At 55.5% G+C, this 18,621-nt stretch overlaps 2 protein-coding genes across 5 annotated transcripts in view; both read left to right on the top strand.

The window, feature by feature from the left end:
- CORO1C (coronin 1C) overlaps positions 1–12,529 on the top strand; it is a 50,533-nt gene extending 38,004 nt beyond the window's left edge. For all 4 annotated transcript variants that reach the window (XM_023937391.2, XM_086856071.1, XM_086856070.1 and 1 more), the window contains exons 3-11: positions 11–133; positions 4,768–4,897; positions 5,626–5,807; positions 6,342–6,461; positions 7,328–7,432; positions 8,324–8,469; positions 8,946–9,003; positions 9,087–9,332; positions 9,945–12,529. In XM_023937391.2, the coding sequence (XP_023793159.2) occupies positions 11–133; positions 4,768–4,897; positions 5,626–5,807; positions 6,342–6,461; positions 7,328–7,432; positions 8,324–8,469; positions 8,946–9,003; positions 9,087–9,332; positions 9,945–10,064 (1,230 nt within the window). In that variant the 3' untranslated portion in view covers positions 10,065–12,529. The remainder of the gene's footprint in view (positions 1–10; positions 134–4,767; positions 4,898–5,625; positions 5,808–6,341; positions 6,462–7,327; positions 7,433–8,323; positions 8,470–8,945; positions 9,004–9,086; positions 9,333–9,944) is intronic.
- Positions 12,530–12,887: 358 nt separating this feature from the next.
- On the top strand, positions 12,888–16,008 carry SELPLG (selectin P ligand). The gene is made up of 2 exons (XM_086856080.1): positions 12,888–13,925; positions 14,683–16,008. Exon 2 carries the CDS (start codon positions 14,688–14,690, stop codon positions 15,867–15,869), a length of 1,182 nt encoding a protein of 393 aa, XP_086712206.1. The 5' UTR covers positions 12,888–13,925; positions 14,683–14,687; the 3' UTR covers positions 15,870–16,008.
- Positions 16,009–18,621: the final 2,613 nt, after the last annotated feature.

Here is an 18,621-nt window from a genome sequence, read left to right as displayed (position 1 = left end):
TTCCCTCCAGACAGGCAGGATTGACAAGTCCTACCCCACAGTGTGTGGGCACACGGGGCCGGTGCTGGACATCGATTGGTGTCCCCACAATGACCAGGTCATCGCCAGCGGCTCCGAGGACTGCACTGTCATGGTGAGTGTTCCTTGTGGGGGGTGGGCTTTGCTCCCTGCTGGAACTCCTGCTCCAAAGGACACTGGAATTCCTGGAGGTGTCTCCAGGAACCTCCTGTTCCGAGGTGAGGTGAGGGCAGAGCTGTCGTGGAAGAGTTTGGGTTGGAAAGGACTTAAAGCCCATCCCATTCCAACCCCTGCCATGGGCAGGGACACCTTCCACTATCCCAGGTTGCTCCAAGTCCTGTCCAACCTGGCCTTGGACACTTCCAGGGATGGCCAACCTGTGCCAGGGCCTCACCACTCTCACAGGAGAGAATTTCTTCCATTTTTCCTTCCCCTGGGCATTTGTTTGATGTTCAGGATTCCTTCAACCCTTCATTTGAGGAAGTCACTCGAAATTTCCCCTGTACTGCCAAATCTTGAGCAGGTATCAAAAAGTCGTTTTTAAATAAGTAAATAAAAATTTAAATCCCAAAATTGTGCACCTGTCAACCTTGGATTGAGACCTGCTCTAACTCAGTGATAGCCCAGCCGGGCTCGCTCCGTGACGGATGTGGAATCCCGTGTATGCAAACACAGCAGAATAAGTGAAAGAAAACCCTTGGAAGATGAAATAATGCCAAATAACTCCAGGGATCTTTGGCCATATTTAGTAATGCTGTAGGCTGAATGTTATATTGAAATCTTATTATAGATCATGTCAGATAAATTCCTTTGCTTCTGTTCATCGTTAAAATGTTTGGGAGGGGATTCATCCCAAGAGGCTTTTCCTGGGACAGCTCTTGCCTGTGATCACTCAGTCTTGGAAGCTGAAGCATGTTAACAAAACGGGCTATATTTAATATTAAACAAAACAACAACTTCTGTGTTTGCAACGCTCACTACTGGGCTGGAACTGAGCTTTGGAAGGATGTGGGAATGTTTCTCCAGCCGGGATGCAGAAGGGCTGCGCACTGGGAATGTTTCTGAAACGTGAGCATCAGTGAGGGCCCAGAGCTGCCTCCTTGGAGGCAAAAGAAATCTGTAATCCAAGTGCAATGAGAAATATGTTGGGAGGCTCCAGAGGGACTGAATTGTGGAGAGAAACTGACAGAGTTCAGTAACAAGTTGTCCAAATGCTGGGGGGCTGGCTCCAGCTGTGTTAGCTGGAGGTTTGGAATGGGAAAGGATGGATCCCAAGTCATTCGGGACAGTTGGGAACTGCACTGGTGTGTGAAGAACACCCCTGGCTTGGACTTTTGGGAATGAGCTAATGAGCTTTCCCAATTTTTAATTTGCTTTTCTGGCCTGGCATGGATAGTTCAGTGTCCTGTTTTCCTTGACAAAGGGTTTGGGTCCTGCTTCCTGAGCAGCCTGAACGGAATAAACCCAGGGAGCTTTACAGGACACGTGGCTGTTCATGGGCTCCGAGCTCTGCCCGGGGGGAGACAAGGAAAAGTGACATGAGGAGGATTCTGTGGCAGTTCCAGCTGCTGGAGAAAAGATCTTGTTCTTAAAGACCATCTGTGTCCTGGCACTCGGGGATTTAGGATCTCACCCTCTGCCACAAGAGATCTCAGCTACGTCAGCCAGACGTGTATTGAGGGAGAAAGCGTGGATTCGGGTTGGTGTGAGGGAGAGAACGTGGATTTGAGATTGTATTCAGGGAGAGAGCACGAATTTGGGATGCTGTTGAGGGAGAGAACGTGGATTTGAGATTGTATTCAGGGAGAGAGCATGAATTTGGGATGCTGTTGAGGGAGAGAACGTGGATTTGAGGTGCAAAGCGCTGTCTCCAGGTGGAGAGGGCTGATTCCCTGCAGCCATAACTCTGCAGCCCCCGTGTGGCACAAGGAGGCTTCACTTGGCCCTATCCAAAACCCAGAAACCTTTTCCTCTAAAGAAATTCCCAGATTTTTACACCACCTGCACACAAACCTTGAACAGGTTTGATGTTAGGAATATCATTGGAGAGGGGACTGGGAGAGAGGAGAGGACCTAACATCCCTCTCCAAAGGCTTCCTTTAGAGCCCTTGCAAATGCCTTCTGTGGCCTCTTCCCTTGGAAGAATTGTTTCCTTGTGCCAGCAAATGAGGAAATACTTAAATATTCCTCCTTGATGTTGTGCTGAATGGCTCTGATGTACTGCAGGCTTTTTTTGTTCAGCTGGAAAATGTTTTAGTGGATAAAGATTTGTAGATGGTATCGAGGCCCTCCCTCAGATATGGAAAATTTCCTTCATCAGGAGGTGGATTTTAAGGAATTTGTGTGGAAAGGCCAGAGGAGAGCTCATGTGATGGAGCAAATTCCTTTAAAAATCAAAGAGAGCCCTTGCAGTGACCTGAGCCACCAACCAGGACAGGGAGAATGAGGAGAAGGTCTGACCCTGCAAAAAAGATGCACCAAGAGCCTCTTCCCACAGGGATATGGGAGCAGAGCCATGGATAAACCCAGGCCTCAAATTCAGTTCCTTCCTTACTTAAAGTGATAAAAATTGATGTATATGATGTAGGAAGTAATGCTTTTTATAGACATGGATTTAATCTTCTTTTCAACTTATGCAGAGCCAGAGGAGGCCGTTTTTGCTTTGGGGGTGAAAGAAAAGTTTGCTTTGTTTTCTTTCTCGCGTGCTGTTTGTGCAAAACCTTCCCCTCCTGCCCTTCCTGCAGCCCCAAAGCTCTCCCTCAGCTGTGCCACAGCTCCACTTCCTCCTGCACAAACAAACAGCCTCGATAACATCAAACTCCCCCAAAAAAACACCCAGACACCCACGGCAGGGAGAGCTGACAAACACTTCCCAAAGCCCAGGCAATCCTGCAGCGTTTTAAGGTTTCCTCGGAGTCATCCTGAGTCCTCCCCCTCGGCAGGGTAAGTCCTGCATCCAAAATTCTGTAATTTCCCTGTGAACCTGATCTGATCCCAGGCTGAGGCCAGACCCCCACCCTGTGCAGGAACGAGGGGCTGGGCCAGTTGGGACCATGCCCTGACCTTTCACATGTGTTTCTTTATTATTTTTGGGACTATCAGGCAGGATTATTTGGGTCAGTAGTCTGAAATCTGCTCAGGATTATGCTGCTCTGCAGCTGCTCCCAGCTACCAGGGCTTTTTACCTGACAGAAAATTCCATCTGTCCTCCAGAGGCTTTTTTTAAAAAAAATCCCCTTTTCGCTGGGATTTTGCCTCCCTTCCCTTTCCCACCCCCTGCACTTGTTGTCTTATGTTTAAATTTGGTTCTGGAATTTTCTAGCTCCTTTGTACTCGCTCAGAGGGATCTCAGGATCCTTCCTGGCTGAGATGGTGCAGAACAGAACTGAGTCTTCCCCCTTGGCAGGGTGAGTCCTGCATCTGAAGTTCTGTCATTTCCCTGTGAACCTGGTTTGATCCTGCCCCTGCAATCCCAACAATCCCACCCTGACAGCCTTGTCCAAAGGCTCTGGCAGCCTTGGGGCTGTGACCATTTTCACCTCTTGCAGAGGAATCCTCTCCTGGGGAGGTGTTCCCAGTGTGGTCATTCCTCCTGGGTTGCTGAGGGCACTGGGAGCTGTGTCCATGTAAAACTGAATCAGTTTTGGGTTATTTAGTTATTTAGAGATGAACTGGTACCCACTGAGAATCTCTGCAGGGTTTTTTTCAGTGCCACTCATTCCTGTGAGAAGGGAAAAACTGGGATTAGTGCAGAAATCCATGTGTCCATCTCAGTGTCTGGCTTCCTAAAGCATCCCACAGTTTGTTGGGCATCGTGGGCAGGGTCTGGCAAGCCCTGTTCTCCCAACTCCAGGAAAAGCAAACAATGGGAGGCAAAGCAAATGTGCTCTAATGCTGCCACCTACCTACAGCAGCTCCAACTGCTCCCCGAGGGGCTCTCCCTGGAATTCCATGTCGGTTTTTTAATACACTCTATGTAGGTCAAATGCAATTCCAGGATGATTGTCCAGTGCTGAATTTCAGGAATAGTTTTGGTGGGACTGATCCTGCCCTGGGGCTTTGGGGTGATGGGTTTTCCTGTCCCATCTCTGTTTGCTGCCGGCTGTAAAAGTCGCCTCCCTCCTGCTGGAATTCCAGTGCTCTGGCATCCTTGGGGGGCTGTTCCTCCTCCTGGTGGCCCTTCCCTGAGGAAGTTTGCAACAGATGGGTTGTGTAACCAGGCAAGAAGTGAGCAGGCAGGGCTTGAGTTGGGCTGCTCTGGCTGCTTCCAGGACCAAACCGCTCTTCCCTGGTTAAATGGGATCTGGAAGGATCCTGAATCTAATGGGAAAACAGATTGCTGGTGTTGTAAAGAGACGAAAAGCAGGCAGTGGTAGAGCTGCAGCATCATCCCTCTGAAGGACCAGCACAGTTTGGAAAGACAGGAGCTCGTTCCCAAGGAATTGGAGCTGCAGGGGAGATCTTTCAGACTCCTTGGCGAACAGGAGCGGGGTGGGTCTGTGGACATGGAAATAAAGGAGTTCCACCATGATGAGCTGCGGGTTTGTGCTGGCACACGAGTGAGGATGTTCCTTATGGATCAGCCAAGGGTTTATTGACAGCTGGGAATGATTCCCTCCCTGATTCCCTTCCTGTTTACACGGAGCAGTGACAGCTCCGCTGGCTGCGGGACGCGGGAAGCAGCCGAGCCACGCTCTCTTCAGAGGGGCTGCCCTTGGCTGAGCAGCTTTTGTCTCCTTTCCCTTCCAGGTGTGGCAGATTCCCGAGAACGGGCTCACCCTGTCCCTGACAGAGCCCGTGGTAGTGCTAGAAGGCCATTCCAAGAGAGTGGGCATCGTGGCCTGGCACCCGACGGCGCGGAACGTGCTGCTCAGCGCAGGTACAGAGCATGGGGAACAGCCACCTCTCCCTGCTTTCCTTCCTCTCCTTCCTTCCCTGCTTCTCCTCCTCCCCTCTCCCATCTGCTCAGATCCCTGTGACTCACAAGACCCGTGGCAGTAGCTGGGACACGTGGCTCACAGCTCTCTCTGTATCTCAGCCTGTTTTATCTTCACTTTCCAGGGATAAGCACCAAGGAATTGTCTGGAATTGGAGTGTGAAAGTTGTTCCAGACTTTATTTGATCTGCAGTAACGATTTACATCTGCATTCCCCACATCCCTGTCCTCATATACTTTTAGAACAGGCCCAAGTGTTTCTCCTTTCCCTTGATCCTTGCAAAATATCCCAGAGTCCAGCTGTTCCTCCCACAAGCTCTCATGGTTCAAGTTGTCTCCTTGGCCAGTACAGTCCATGGAATGAGATTCTTTTGACCACTGAAAAATCAGTCACATCATTATGGAAATAAATTGGAGACTTCCTTATCCATTGGCACGATCTGAGACTTCCATGGATTGGGTCCCAAGGAAGGAATTGTGTCCTTTCAGCTGGATTGTTGGATGAGCTGGGTGTTCTCCATTGATAAAAATCCCTCCTGAGCCCCCAGCCTGGGTTTTGGTTTCCCAAAACAACCTTTGGAGCTGCAGGGGGTTTCTCCCTTGTTCCCCACCTCTGGCTTTGCCCCTGTGTACCCCAATGCTGTGAGTTGAGCTGTTATTTCCCATTTTAGGCTGTGATAATGCCATCATCATCTGGAATGTGGGAACAGGAGAAGCCCTCATCAACCTGGATGACATGCACGTGGATATGATCTACAACGTGAGCTGGAATCGCAACGGCAGCCTCATCTGCACAGCTTCCAAAGACAAAAAAGTCCGAGTTATCGACCCCAGGAAACAAGAAATTGTTGCTGTAAGATTGCTTAATCGTTTAAAGAAACAATTGGATTCACTCCAGCAGGGAATGAGCAAGAAAATATGGAAGAAAGAACCTTCTTGCTCAGTTTACACAGCACGTTCAGTCGCTTTCTTCAGAAATTACAGGAAGAATAGTAGGGGTTGGAGGATTTGTCTGGGTTTATTTGGATTAGTGTTTGAACTGGGATTTTAGGGCTCAGTTTTAAACCTGCAGGAGTGTAATTCCACATCTAATCCTTCTGTATAATTACAGTTCCAGAGTTGTGCATGCAAAGCAGAGCTTTAGTTGTAGCTTGCAAAGAGGTTTTCCTTCAGCCTTGCAAGAGGCCAGTTGAATTTGGAATGAGCCAGGAATATCCCCTTCTCTTGTGGTTCCATGACTGGGCTCTTCCTCAAGCAGCAGGGAAGGAGAGTTGGATGTTGCTCCTTGGATCTCTTCCTGCATGGAGGAGCACCATGTCCAGAGAGGAGCCAGCACTCCAAGGGTTTTTCTGTTCCCTGCTAATCCTGACCTGCTCCTCTGTTCCAGGAGAAGGAGAAAACCCACGAGGGAGCCCGGCCCATGCGAGCCATTTTCCTGGCCGACGGCAACATCTTCACCACCGGCTTCAGCCGCATGAGCGAGCGGCAGCTGGCCCTGTGGAACCCGGTACGATCCCAAACCGGATCCGTGTGCTCCTCACATCCGTGGATTAACCAACCCACCCCTGCAGCCATGGAATCATGGAATGGGTTGGGTTGAATGGGATATTGAAGCCAATCCCATTCCAACCCCGTGTCATGGGCAAGGACACCTTCCACTGCCTCGGGTTGTTCCAAGTCCCAGTGTCCAGCCTGGTCTTGGACACTTCCAGGGATCCAGGGACAGCCGTGGCTGCTCTGGCCCTGTGCCAGGGCCTCCCCACCCTCACAGGGAAGGATTCCTTCCTAAATTCATAGTTTATATATTTGAGGTTATTCCCTCTCTGTCTGCTTCCTGTTCCCGGGATTTTGGCTGTGGTCACTCAGTGAAGGAACTGAGCAGGAGCAGCAATCAGCCGGGAGCTGCAGGTTGGAAGTGCCTGGGAAGATGCACAGGGAGCAGAGGGGCTGTGGGAAGGTCACTTCTCTCTGTGCATTGTGCAGAGCAGGACAGCAACAGCCCCAGGAGAGTTCCCAGGGGAAGGGACCACCTGGATTGTGTCCAGGTGGCTTTTGAGTGTCTCCAGGGAAGGAGGCTCCATCCCATCATCCAACACACATCCCATCCCGCTGACACTAACTCACGGTGTCACATATTTCCCTTGACTTGGTGAATTTTCCTGGCTCCTGTTTTTATTTAATTTAGTGATAAAAATACCCTTGAGGAATGAATCAGCTCGTGAACATTCCCAGCATTTGTTGTAACACACGGATCCTTCTGGGTGGTGCAGACACCACTGGGAGCTCATTTGCTACAGAGTGTTAATAATTTAGACTTTCCTTCTGTGAAGCTTTTCCAATCTTTATTAACATCCCTGGCATTTTTATTTCCAGAAAAACATGGAGGAGCCAATAGCCCTTCACGAGATGGACACCAGCAATGGGGTCCTGCTGCCCTTCTACGACCCAGACACCAACATCATTTACCTGTGTGGGAAGGTAAGGGGAGGCTTTGGAGACACCTGGAGGCACGTGAAATGTTCCCCAAAAAATCAGTGCTGCAGCGAATGTGGGGCTGCAGAGAGGCCAGGCTGCTCTGGAATGGGTTTGATCCTCACTCTGCAGAACCTGGGAAGGACCTGGATGTTTCTTTGAGGTGGATTAGGTAAAGCTGCTCCTAATGCAACAAGTCCCACACAGATGCCAGAACATTTCTTGCTGGTGTTGTCCCGGATGGTTTTACACCCGGTGTGGGAGGAAGGTACACTTGGGGTGTTGTCCTCCTTGTCCTTGGAGGTGCTGGAGCGTGTGGTGACTCTCTCTGTAATTTTGTGGGGTTAAACAATAGAAAACTGGAATTAGGTGCTCCTTTCTAAAAGCAATTTGTAGGAATTTGGTGCCCACATGTGATGGACTCCTACAAATAGGAGCCAAAGCCAAGATGAGCAAGGAATTACAAAGGAAGATCCATACATGTTCATGAATCCCATCTTTGTAGCAGCAGATGAGGGATATTTGGTTTCTATCTGCCACCCCTGCTGCAGTTTCAGAGACAACAGTGTGGTGGAATTGCTTGGAATTAAGGATCAACTGGTTTATAGCCTTTCTGCCTGATTGTGGTAGGAGGTTTTTCCATGAGGGGTGAGGAAAGGGCCACTCCCAGCCTGGAAGCAGGAGCTCAATCCCTGGCCCACAGTGTTTGGAACAGGATTTAGAGGAATTGTTCAGTTGATGGACTCGGATTGTGAAGGGATCAGCCCTGCTTCCACAACAGCAGCGAGCTGTCCATGGCAGCATTCCTGGAAGGAAAGGCTGTTGGGAGCAGCAGTGTGTGGGCACAGGGAACACAGGTCCTGCAGCCTCTGGAGGGTCTCCTGGGGTTCCTTGCAGGGTGACAGCAGCATCCGCTACTTCGAGATCACGGATGAGTCCCCGTACGTTCACTACCTCAACACCTTCAGCAGCAAAGAGCCGCAGAGGGGCATGGGGTTCATGCCAAAGAGGGGCCTCGACGTCAACAAGTGTGAGATTGCCAGGTGAGGAGAGCTCATCCCAGGGCTGGGAGCAGGCTGGGAGCTGGGGCTGGGAGTTTCAGCAGGGGTCAAAGCAGCAGAGCAGTGAGCACTGGGCAGCCGTGGTGCAGAAAACCCGGGAAGGGCAGGAAACATCTCAGGATGTCGCTGCAGTGGCTCCAGGAGGGAACATCACGGCTTGTTGGGAGCGTGATCCATCTCTTCTCCCAGGAAACAAGTGATAGGACAAGGGGAAACATCCTCGGATATTAGGAGCAATTTCTTCATGGAGAGGGTGGTCAGGCTTTGGAAGGGGCTGCCCAGGGCAGGGGTGGAGTCCCCATCCTGTGTGCATGTGGCACTTGGGGACACGGTTTATGGGGGGAATGGTTGACTTGGTGGTCTCAGGGATTTCTATGCTTCCTTGGGGTTGCTCCTTTCCCATCTCCTCCATCTCCCTGATCCTCACTCCCTGTCCCACCTCTCCTTTTCCCCGGCAGGTTCTTCAAGCTCCACGAGAGGAAGTGTGAGCCCATCATCATGACGGTTCCACGCAAGGTGAGCTCTGCCCCGGGGCCAGGCTCTGGAGCCAGCTCCTGCCTCCCAAAGCTCCTGACTGATCCATGTCTCCTGCCTTGCAGTCTGACCTCTTCCAGGACGATCTGTACCCGGACACAGCCGGCCCAGAAGCAGCTCTGGAAGCAGAGGAGTGGTTTGAGGGGAAGAATGCTGATCCTCTCCTCATCTCCTTGAAGCACGGGTACATTCCAGGCAAAAACAGGGATCTCAAGGTGGTCAAGAAGAACATACTGGACAACAAACCCGCCGGGAACAAGAAGAGCGATCTCATAAATGCTCCAAAGAAAGCAGCGGATGCCTCAAACCCCGTGAGTAAAGTCCAGAAATTTTGGGGGTGATGGGCTCGGGTGGGAATGCCAGGGTGGGGCCAGTGACAGAACCTGAGGGAATGGCTGGAGCTGGGAATGGGAGATTCAGGATGGATATCAGGGAAAGATCTTTCCCCCAGAGGGTGCTGGGCACTGCCCCCAAGGCTGCCAGAGCTCCAGGAGCGTTTGGACAGCGCTCTCAGGCGCAGGGTGGGATTTTTGGAGTGTCCTGGGCAAGGCCAGGAGTTCCTTGGATCATCCCTGTGGGTTCCTTCCAATTTGGGATATCCCATGGTTCTGTGATTCTAGTGCTTCTGTAGATATGGCAGATTGGAATTGTTTTTTTCTAAATCACAGAACCATTAAGGTTGGAAAAGACTTTCAAGATCCCAGATTCCATCCCTAACCCAGCACCAGCACCTTGCTCACCACTAATCCCTGTCCTTTGGGGACACAAAGTGTTGTCTGAAGAGCAGGGACTGGTCCTGGATGGGTTCATCCCAACTGCTCCAGAGTCTGTCACAGCCTCACCCTCCAGCATTCCCACTGGGAGGAGCCCTTTCCTTGGAAAACCCCAGAGCTCTCCTCACTCATCCTTTCCTTCTCTTCCAGCAAAACGACGCCAAATTGGACGAGATTTTGAAGGAGCTGAAATCCATCAAGGACACGATCTCCAACCAGGACGAGCGCATCTCCAAGCTGGAGCAGCAGATGGCCAAGATCGCGGACTGACGGGGCCGCCAGCCCAGGCACACCCCAGCTCCCAGTTCAGCCAGCAGCAGCCTGCAGCATTCCAGTACGAGCTTTCCTGTTCTCCTAAATCCACGTCAACGAGAGCCGATGATTTCAAGCCGAGCTTTTTAGTGAAAGATTTTTTTTTTTCGTTTCCCGATGTTCCGATGAATTTCTGTGACTGTGTCAAAAACAAGGCAAAAACGAGAAGTGCTACTTTTACAGGTTTATTTTTTTGTTTTGGTTTGTTTTTTTTCCAGATGTTATTATGAATCCTTGAAAAACGAATCCATTCTTGACTTCTGATGTCATGCCCAAATATCTTTTTTCTAGATTTAGGGACCAACGCCACATTGTTCTTAACTTCTTTTATTTTTTATTTTTTTTTTTAGGGTTGCCAAAAAATAGAAAAAAAAAATTGCTTTTATTTTTCTTATTTGCCACTTTTGCAGTATTTGTGTTTCCATTCCAAGGGACAGGGGGTGTGGGGGGTGTTTACACTGTGCAGAGAACAAAGCTGAAGCTATTTTGTATAAATCCTCCATTTGGAACAATCAGGTGGGTTCCCTTCCTTTCTCTTCCCTGTGGAATCCCCTTGGACATGGGATCAGCTGCCTTTCCTGCCCTACAACATGTCCCCAACCCCCTTGGCTGACAGAAAAATACAAATATATCATTCTGAACGAGGGGATTTATTTCCTACTGAAGTTTTAAGCCAGTACCATGTTCCCATTTTCCTACAATCCCAGGGTTTTGATTCCATGACCAAACTCATGCATTTTACTTGCTAGTTTTTATTTCCATTTCGAGGCAGAAGTGACTTCCATGCAGGAATGTTTTTATCCATGGAGTTCCAGGTAAGCTGTGGGATGCCAGCAGTCATTGCTGTAAATCCTTTTTCCTGCCCCCCAACACTCCTGAGCTCATGGATTTTAAGGAGTTTTTGGAATCCATCAGCCCCTCACACCAGTGCTGATGATAGGAATTTTCTGTGCTTCCAAAGCAGCATTCACAGCAGAAAGGTGATTTTTCCATGATAATTCTCCACAAACAAAATGCCTCCGTTGTTACTTTTTTATCATTTGTTTTCTCCTGTCCATCATTCTCATTCCTGCCTCCCACCCTGCCATGCTGGGAAGCTTTGCAGGAAAGGATTTGTTCCCGGATCAGACGAGCGACCTCCAACCCCAAACCCCTCCTCTGCACTCCCAGCCCTTCAGAGCAGAAGGGACTGGGAGGGTGGATTTGATCCCAGTTTGGAGAACTGGTTTCTCACACAGCTCCTTTGGGATCCTGCAGGGAGAGGCCCCGTGAGTGCTCCAGGCTGGCCAGCGAGCTCCTCCTGAAATTCCATGGAAGCAAAGCTCTGCTCAGGCGGGGTCTCCCCTGTGAAGGAGCTGTCAGGGATGGGGCAGGCTGGATCCCTGCTCCCAGGCCGTGTCCTTGTGCTGGGAATGGGATCCAGGACACCCTGGAAAGCTGTGCCAAGCAGGATTGGTGCTGCCATTCCTGCACAGCCCATCCCTGCAGTGCCAGGGAGTGCTGATAACCCATCCTGAATCCAAAGGTGGGAGAGACCATCGGGTGTCCGAGAGCTCTGGATCCCTGTCCCAGCTGGACTCTGTCCCTGTGGCAGCTCCATGTGCTCCCACCTGGAGCATCCTGGTGGACACGAGTCCCTTCATCCAGGCTGAAGTGATTGATTTTTTTTTTTATTATTATTATTATTTTCCATTAGTTTAGCTAGGAATTCTCCGATTTTCCATTTTTCCCAGTGTTTGCATGTTCAGAACTTGCAGGTTAAGGATTCCCTGTTGTGGAGGGATGCGTGTGTGGAGGCGGAATCGGCCGGGGGACGTAGCTGGAGAGGACGGGATGGAGGAGACAGAGGGTGTGGTGGGATTGCAGAGCAGGAAAGCTTCAGAAAAGTGGGATTTCTGTGTTTTAGGGACAAGTGGCATCCCCTGCCCTGTGCCCGTGGATCCACAATCCGGCTGCTCCGCGTTCTTTGGCTGTTTGGTGACGTTTCTGTATTGCAGTAAATGCCTGAGATGTGTATTTTTATGGAATTTTTTTTTTTTTTTTCCTTTTGGAACCCAAACCCGACGGTCGTTCTCCCCACAGTGGTGATTTCTGTGTCGATTTGTACGTGTGACTTCAGGGTTGTGTGCTCGGGGACCTCGGGTTTGTTCCTAACATTGGAGGGAAATCAGTTTTGGGAGCCGCTGGATTGAGGTGCCCGGGGGTGGGGGTGTGGGAGATTTTAGTTCCTAGCCTGTATTTTATTTAAATGAACTGATGCCTCGCCAGGCTCAACCGGAGTCAGTGCCTGAAGCTTTTTGTAGCCGTGATATCCCGGGAGAGAACCAGCCCAGTCCGGAAAGACGCGCTCTTATAGAGCGGCCAGAGTATCTGTCCAAATATTTGCTTCCATTTTCAAAAGATAAAAAGTCATTGATTATAAACTGCCTCTGCTTGGCTTTTCCTTTGGCTCTCGGCATTCCAGGTCTGACAGATAACCGGGATGTGGAATGATGGGCACCTGAGTGGGGGCTGTGGCTGAGGGGGTCCTTGGGGACCTTCTACTCTTGTCCCAGGAGAGCCAGGGCCCGTTCCTGAGGTCACACGTGGAATCCTCCCTGGTGATTCCCAGTGATGAGCCCGAGAGCTTGGCTGGATGTGGGATGTGATGGCACAGATGGGATGGGGGGTGATGTGTTCCCAGGAAGGAACCAGCCCTGCTTGGGAACTTCCCTGGATCTGGGTGGGGAGGGGCTCATTCCGCTCTTCCCCAGGTGAAATTCGTTTCCAGGAAGTCTGTAAGGACACAGAGCCCGGGCTGCAGACAGCATCACTTACCCCACCCAGGTCTGAGCTCTCTCAGGGCTGCGGCGTTTCAGGGGATGTTGCACAACCACCTCCGGAACAGCCCGAGCCCGGCAGCACCCCAAAGCCGGACAGGGATGCTCAATGCTCCCTGGGCACCATGGATCCATCCCAGGGACGCTCACCCCACAGGCCTGAGCCCCACTTTTTCCCTCTTCCAGCCCCCTGGGCAGGTGTTTCGGAGCAGGGACGGGCTGGGTTTCCGAGGGCGGGGGGTTGTTGACACCCCGAGCCCGTTCCTGCGGATGTGCCTCTTGCAGCACCTTCCTGCGGCTGCGGCTGCGCCTCCCGCCCGGGAGCCTGCGGTTGGGGCGGGGGCTTTCCTGTCGTGCCGGTGCCACGAGGCCGGGACAACACCCAGGATAACACCCAGCAGCCCCCCCGAGAGCCCCTCCGAGCATCCTGGGGATGGTGCAGAGAGAAGGAGCCCGGAACAAGGGCTGTGCAAAGCATCGAGTCAGGCCCTCTCCCTCCTCCTCCTCCTCTTCCTCCTCCTGTGCTAAGGCGTTTCCCGGTGTTGAGGTATCTCAGGGCACCCTGGCCCCCTCCCTGGCCGTGCCCACACCGTGCCCGGGGGGTGGCAGCGCTGGCACCAGGTTCGCCGTCACTTCTGCTTTCGGGGCGACATCAGCCCCAAGAGCGCAGCTGCTCGGTGGGGCCGAGCCGGGGGGCTCCCACCAGGGCAGGAAGCCCCTCTTTGGGGCCTGCCCACACCCTGCCACCCTCCCCGGGGGGTGCCCGCAGCCCCCCGGCCCTCGCTGGCCCCACTCTCGGCGTGACGTCCTTCTCCCCCCGCGGGCTCTGGAAACCGCAGCCGCTTTTCCGCGCTCCCTCCTTTCCCCGCCCGGCCGGAGGTGAAGGCGGAGGGTTCCCCACGACGCCCGGTGCCGGTGCCAGGGCTGCCCTCGCCCCGCCCGTGCCAGGCCCTCGCCGGTGAGTCCTGCACTTGGGACCCCACGGCCTCCATCAGCACAGGTGAGCCCTGCTGGGAAGGTGCTGGAGCGGGGCTCGGCCCTGGGGATGCTCTGGGTGCAAAGGGCGCGCTCAGGGTCCCTCGGTGCCGCTCTCCGCGCTGGTCCCTGGGGGTTTTGGGGAGGCGGGTGGGTGCTTTGGGGATGTGGGAGTCTCCTGGGGACGCTCGGAGCATTGAGCCGTGTCTGGATGCCGCTGGGTGCGGATCCTCGGGGACCTCGGTGCCTTCCGCCCGCCGGGGCTGCCGAGGAAGGGGGGGATCGGTGATGGAACAGGGGAATTTGGGATGAGTTTGGCGTGGATTTGCCTCTCCTGCTCCGGCACAGAGGCACAAGCTCATGGTGGCCTCAGCCTGGAGCCCTGTGCCAGCCCGGCGGGCAGAGGGGGAGCACGGGCACCCCGGCGCAGGGTGGGGGGGGTTTTGTCAAAAGTGTGGGTGAAATCCCTGTGGTTTCATTTCCACGTGGAGACTCATCCCGCAACTGCCCCGTCCCGCAGCAGCTGCCTCCATCGCGGCTGATTTCCCATTTCCAGACACTCAACTTCCTTATCAAAACTTGCTCCTGGAGCAGAGCCACCGGCGCTGGGCTCCCGCAGGTGGGGGCTGCGGCAGGAAAGAGGTCGCTGGGTGCCTCCTCCATCCCCCCGACCCCGAGGGCCCCTCTCCAGAGGGGGTGGAGGATCCTCGGCTGGAGTTGGGGCAGTTCCATGCTGCGAGGAGCAGGACCCCGATGTCACCTGCCCTTTCTGTCCCCTGCAGGTCCCATGGCGCTGGGCCGGGCCGTGCTGCTGCTGCTGCTGCTGAGCCCCCTGCGGGCGTGCGGGGCTGAGCTGCTGGGGCCGGGGCTGCCCCGGGACGGGCAGTGGGTCTGGGGGGCGGCCGAGCCCCTGCCCCTCTCCCGTGGGAAGAGGGATGACAGCGGGCAGGGGCTCGGTGTCAGGGCGATGCTCAGCAGTGACAGGAGCGATGGTGTCTCTGTGCCGCCAGCACCCGGCACCGAGGCCGGGCTGCTCCCTGTGCCAACCGCGGCCGAGCCCTTGGATGATTCCCCCGAGCCTGAGATTCTCCTGAGCTCTGCAGCACCAGAGCCCAGCACAAACACCAGCCTGCTCCGGGTGCCTGTAGTGTCCACCACAGCCGAGCCTATGGATGAGACAGATTCCCCTAAACCCGATTTACTGGAGGACTCTGTGGAACCAACAGCGCCCAGCACCAGCCTGCTCCAGGTGCCCACCACAGCTGATGCCACGGATGAGACACATCCCCATCATCCCGACCTGCTCCTGAGCTCTGCCCCACCCCCAGCACCCAGCACCAAGGCCAGCCGTGCACCCGTGGTCCCAAGCACAGCTGATCCCATGGACGAGACCGATTCCCCTGCTCCCGATCCTCTGCCAGGCTCAGAGCCCCAAAAGAGCATCGCCACCACCACCCGCAGCTGGCTCACGCCCCCCATGGAGGAGGGCACAGTGACTGATGGCCTGGACAGCCGCTCCTCCGCGGGGCCACGCTCAACAGCCCCTCCAGCCTTCGTCCTCACCACCACGGGCTACAAGAGCCCCAAGAAATACGGGGCTCCGCCTGCAGCGACCCTCCCGGCCTCTTGGGACACCACGCCGGAGGCCACCGCGGTGCCCTGGGAGCCCAGCGGGATGATGATGAGCAAGTGCCTGCTGGCCATCCTGCTGCTGGGGCTGGTGGCCGCCACCTTCCTGGTGTGCACGGGGGTGCTGGGGACGCTGCTGTGGCGGCGGGCGCGCTCGGGGCAGCGCCGGTTCAGCCGCACCGAGATGGTTTGTATCTCCTCGCTCCTGCCCGACGCCGAGGCGGCCGCCGGGCCCCGGCCTGTCCCGGCCCGGCGGCACAAGCTGCTGCTGCCCGACGGCAGCTCCGAGCCCGATGGAGACAACCTGACTCTCAGCAGCTTCCTGCCGGAGCACTCCTGAGCCGCGGGGGTGGCTCCTGCATCCCGCAGCTCTGGGGACCCCCTGTTCCCCGGTGTTTTAGCTTGGACCAGTGTGACGGAGCTGCTCCCCCTCGGCCAGCTCAGCCCTCGAGGCGCATCCCATTAAAGAGTTACCCGGACATGGTGGTCTCTTCCTGGCAGGGACGGCACCCGCCAGCCCCTCCCCGCCCCTCCGCCTGCCCACATCCTGCTGCCAAAATTTCGCTTCTCCATCCCTGCGGGAGCAGAAACGAAACCCGCGGCCACCCCTCGCCGGGCAGGGACCAGAGCCCGGGACCTCCTCCCCGCGTGGGCCCGGCCTGGTGGGAGCTGGGAGCGCGGGGGGGACGGGGCGGAAGCGCCGGGGACAGGGACGGGGACAAGGACAGGACGGGTGCGCTCGTGGCACAACGTGTTCCTGCCTGCGGTCGCTGCAGCGAGGCGGGGACGCCTCCGGAGCCGCCGCTGTCTGTCAGGTGCTCGGCCCGGGGGCGAGCGGTGGCCGCAGGGTCTCGGCATCATCCGGCAGCGCTGGCCCCGACTGGGACTGGGACTGGGAGGGATGAGGAGAGCAAATCCTTGAGAGGCCAGAGCCTCCCATGGATTTCACCCGCTCAGGCAGGTGTCAGTCACTCCTCAGGCCACCGACTGATCCCTTCCTTGGGGGAGCGGAAATAGCCCAGGACCGGCCCTGTCCTGCCAGGCTCAGTGTTCCCATTTATCCATTTTGGTCCATCCAGGCTCCACATCCCCACATCCTCACATCCTCACATCTCCACATCCCCACATTCTCTCATCTCCCCACATCCCCACATTCTCTCATCCCCACATCCCCACATCCCCACATCCCCACATCCCCACATCCCCACATCCTCACATCCTCACATCCCCACATCCCCACATCCCCACATTCTCACATCCCCACATCCCCACATTCTCTCATCCTCACATCCCCACATCCCCACATCCCCACATCCTCACATTTCCACATCCCCACATTCTCTCATCTCCCCACATCCCCACATCCTCACATCCTCACATCCCCACATTCTCACATCCCCATCTCTGCTGTGAGCAGGTTCAAAGTCCCCATCTCTCCCTCCCCACCCTGCCCTGCCAGATTCAGCACTCCCATTCCCACACCCCCATATCCTCTTCCCCACATCCCCGAGCTTGCAGCCTCCTCAAAGGCCACTCTGGGCTGTCTGTCCAGGGGGAATTGCCAGCGTGGTCGTTCACCTGCATCCCGGCCCCGCTCCCTGTTTACATTCACCCTGTGTTTGGGATATTTTCCATCTGGATCCTGGCAGCTGCACAGCCCCGCTCCGGCTGTGAATGTAAATGTTTATGGGTGAGTCAGCCGGGCCAGGGGACCCGCAGCCGGTGGCCGTGGCCATCCCCACGCAGGACACCCTGACCGTGGGCTCCTTGCTGATGCCACCCTGCTCTGTCCCACCGTGTCCCCACGCCAGCGCCCCGCCAGCCAAAGCAGCAGGGAAGAAGGGATGCTCCCATCCTCTGGCTTCACCCCAGAGCAGCTCATCCGGCCTCTGTCCCCGGTGAGGATGAGGCCGCTGTGTCCCGAGGGACTGGGTGGGTGCAGATCCGAGGGATTGCTCCCGCTCTCCCAGCCCTGTGCTCTCCAGCAGGAGCCCAGCGAGGATCAATTTCCCTCCACCGCAGGAGCGGGAGCCGGGGATCGCCCTATTTGGCGCAGCCAGCAGGTCCTGTCGGGCTGCCATGGCCCACCTCACGGCACAGGAATTCACGGGAAGCCTGCGCGGTGTCACAGCAGGATCCTCAGGGGTCAGGGCAGCGTGCTGGGGAGGGTGACAGGGGGCCGGGGGTGTCACCGGGCTGGGGAGGGTGACAGGGTGCCGGGGGTGTCACCGGGCTGGGGAGGGTGACAGGGTGCCGGGGGTGTCACCGGGCTGGGGAGGGTGACAGGGGGCCGGGGGTGTCACCGGGCTGGGGAGGGTGACAGGGTGCCGGGGGTGTCACCGGGGCTCTGGTGGGTGACAGGGGCCGGGGGTGGCACAGTCCCACGAGTCCACACGCCTGGTGCAGCTCCGCAGGACGGGTCCCCCCCTCCGGGTATTTTGCTGGCGCAGCAAAGCGCAGCCCAGGGAAGCAATTAAAAGCAGAGCAAAGCTGAAATGCCTCAAATTGCCGGTTCCCCGGGCGGGCTGTGCCGCCGAGCCCAGCCCTGCGCGGTCCCGCGTTCCTGCTGCCCCAAATTACACAGCGGGGCCGGGCGGTCCCGACCCTGCCCAGCTCCGAGGGGCCGGCCCGGGCCCGCCGCAGGCAAAAACGGCATCGTAATGGCCGGGGGGAGCTGGCACCGGGAACCGGGCCGGGAATCCCGGCTGTGAGGGTGGGGACACTGGGCAGGGAGGGATGGGGGTCTTGGGAGAGGGGAAAGGGAAAAACCGGGCAGGGATGGATGAAGACTCTGAGCAGTGAAGGGTGGGAACCGTGGGCATGGTGGGATGCAGATCCTGGACAAGGTGGGATGGAGACTCCAGGCAAAGCAGGATGGAGATCCTGGCTAGGGTGGGATGAGGCTCTTGGATGAGCGGCAGTGGGGACTCTGCACGATGTGGGGTGCAGACCCTGGGCAGGGTGGAATGGGGACCGTGGACAAGGAGATGGAGCCCAACACCGGCATTATTGGCTGCATTATTGGCTGCATTATTGGCTGCATTATTGGCTGCATTATTGGCTGCATTATTGGCTGCATGGGGGAAGCTCAG

Source organism: Cyanistes caeruleus, chromosome 18, assembly GCF_971803275.1.
Source record: "Cyanistes caeruleus chromosome 18, bCyaCae1.hap1.1, whole genome shotgun sequence".
NCBI classification, from domain to species: Eukaryota; Metazoa; Chordata; class Aves; order Passeriformes; family Paridae; genus Cyanistes; species Cyanistes caeruleus.
This window is presented reverse-complemented; position numbering and strand designations above follow the sequence as displayed.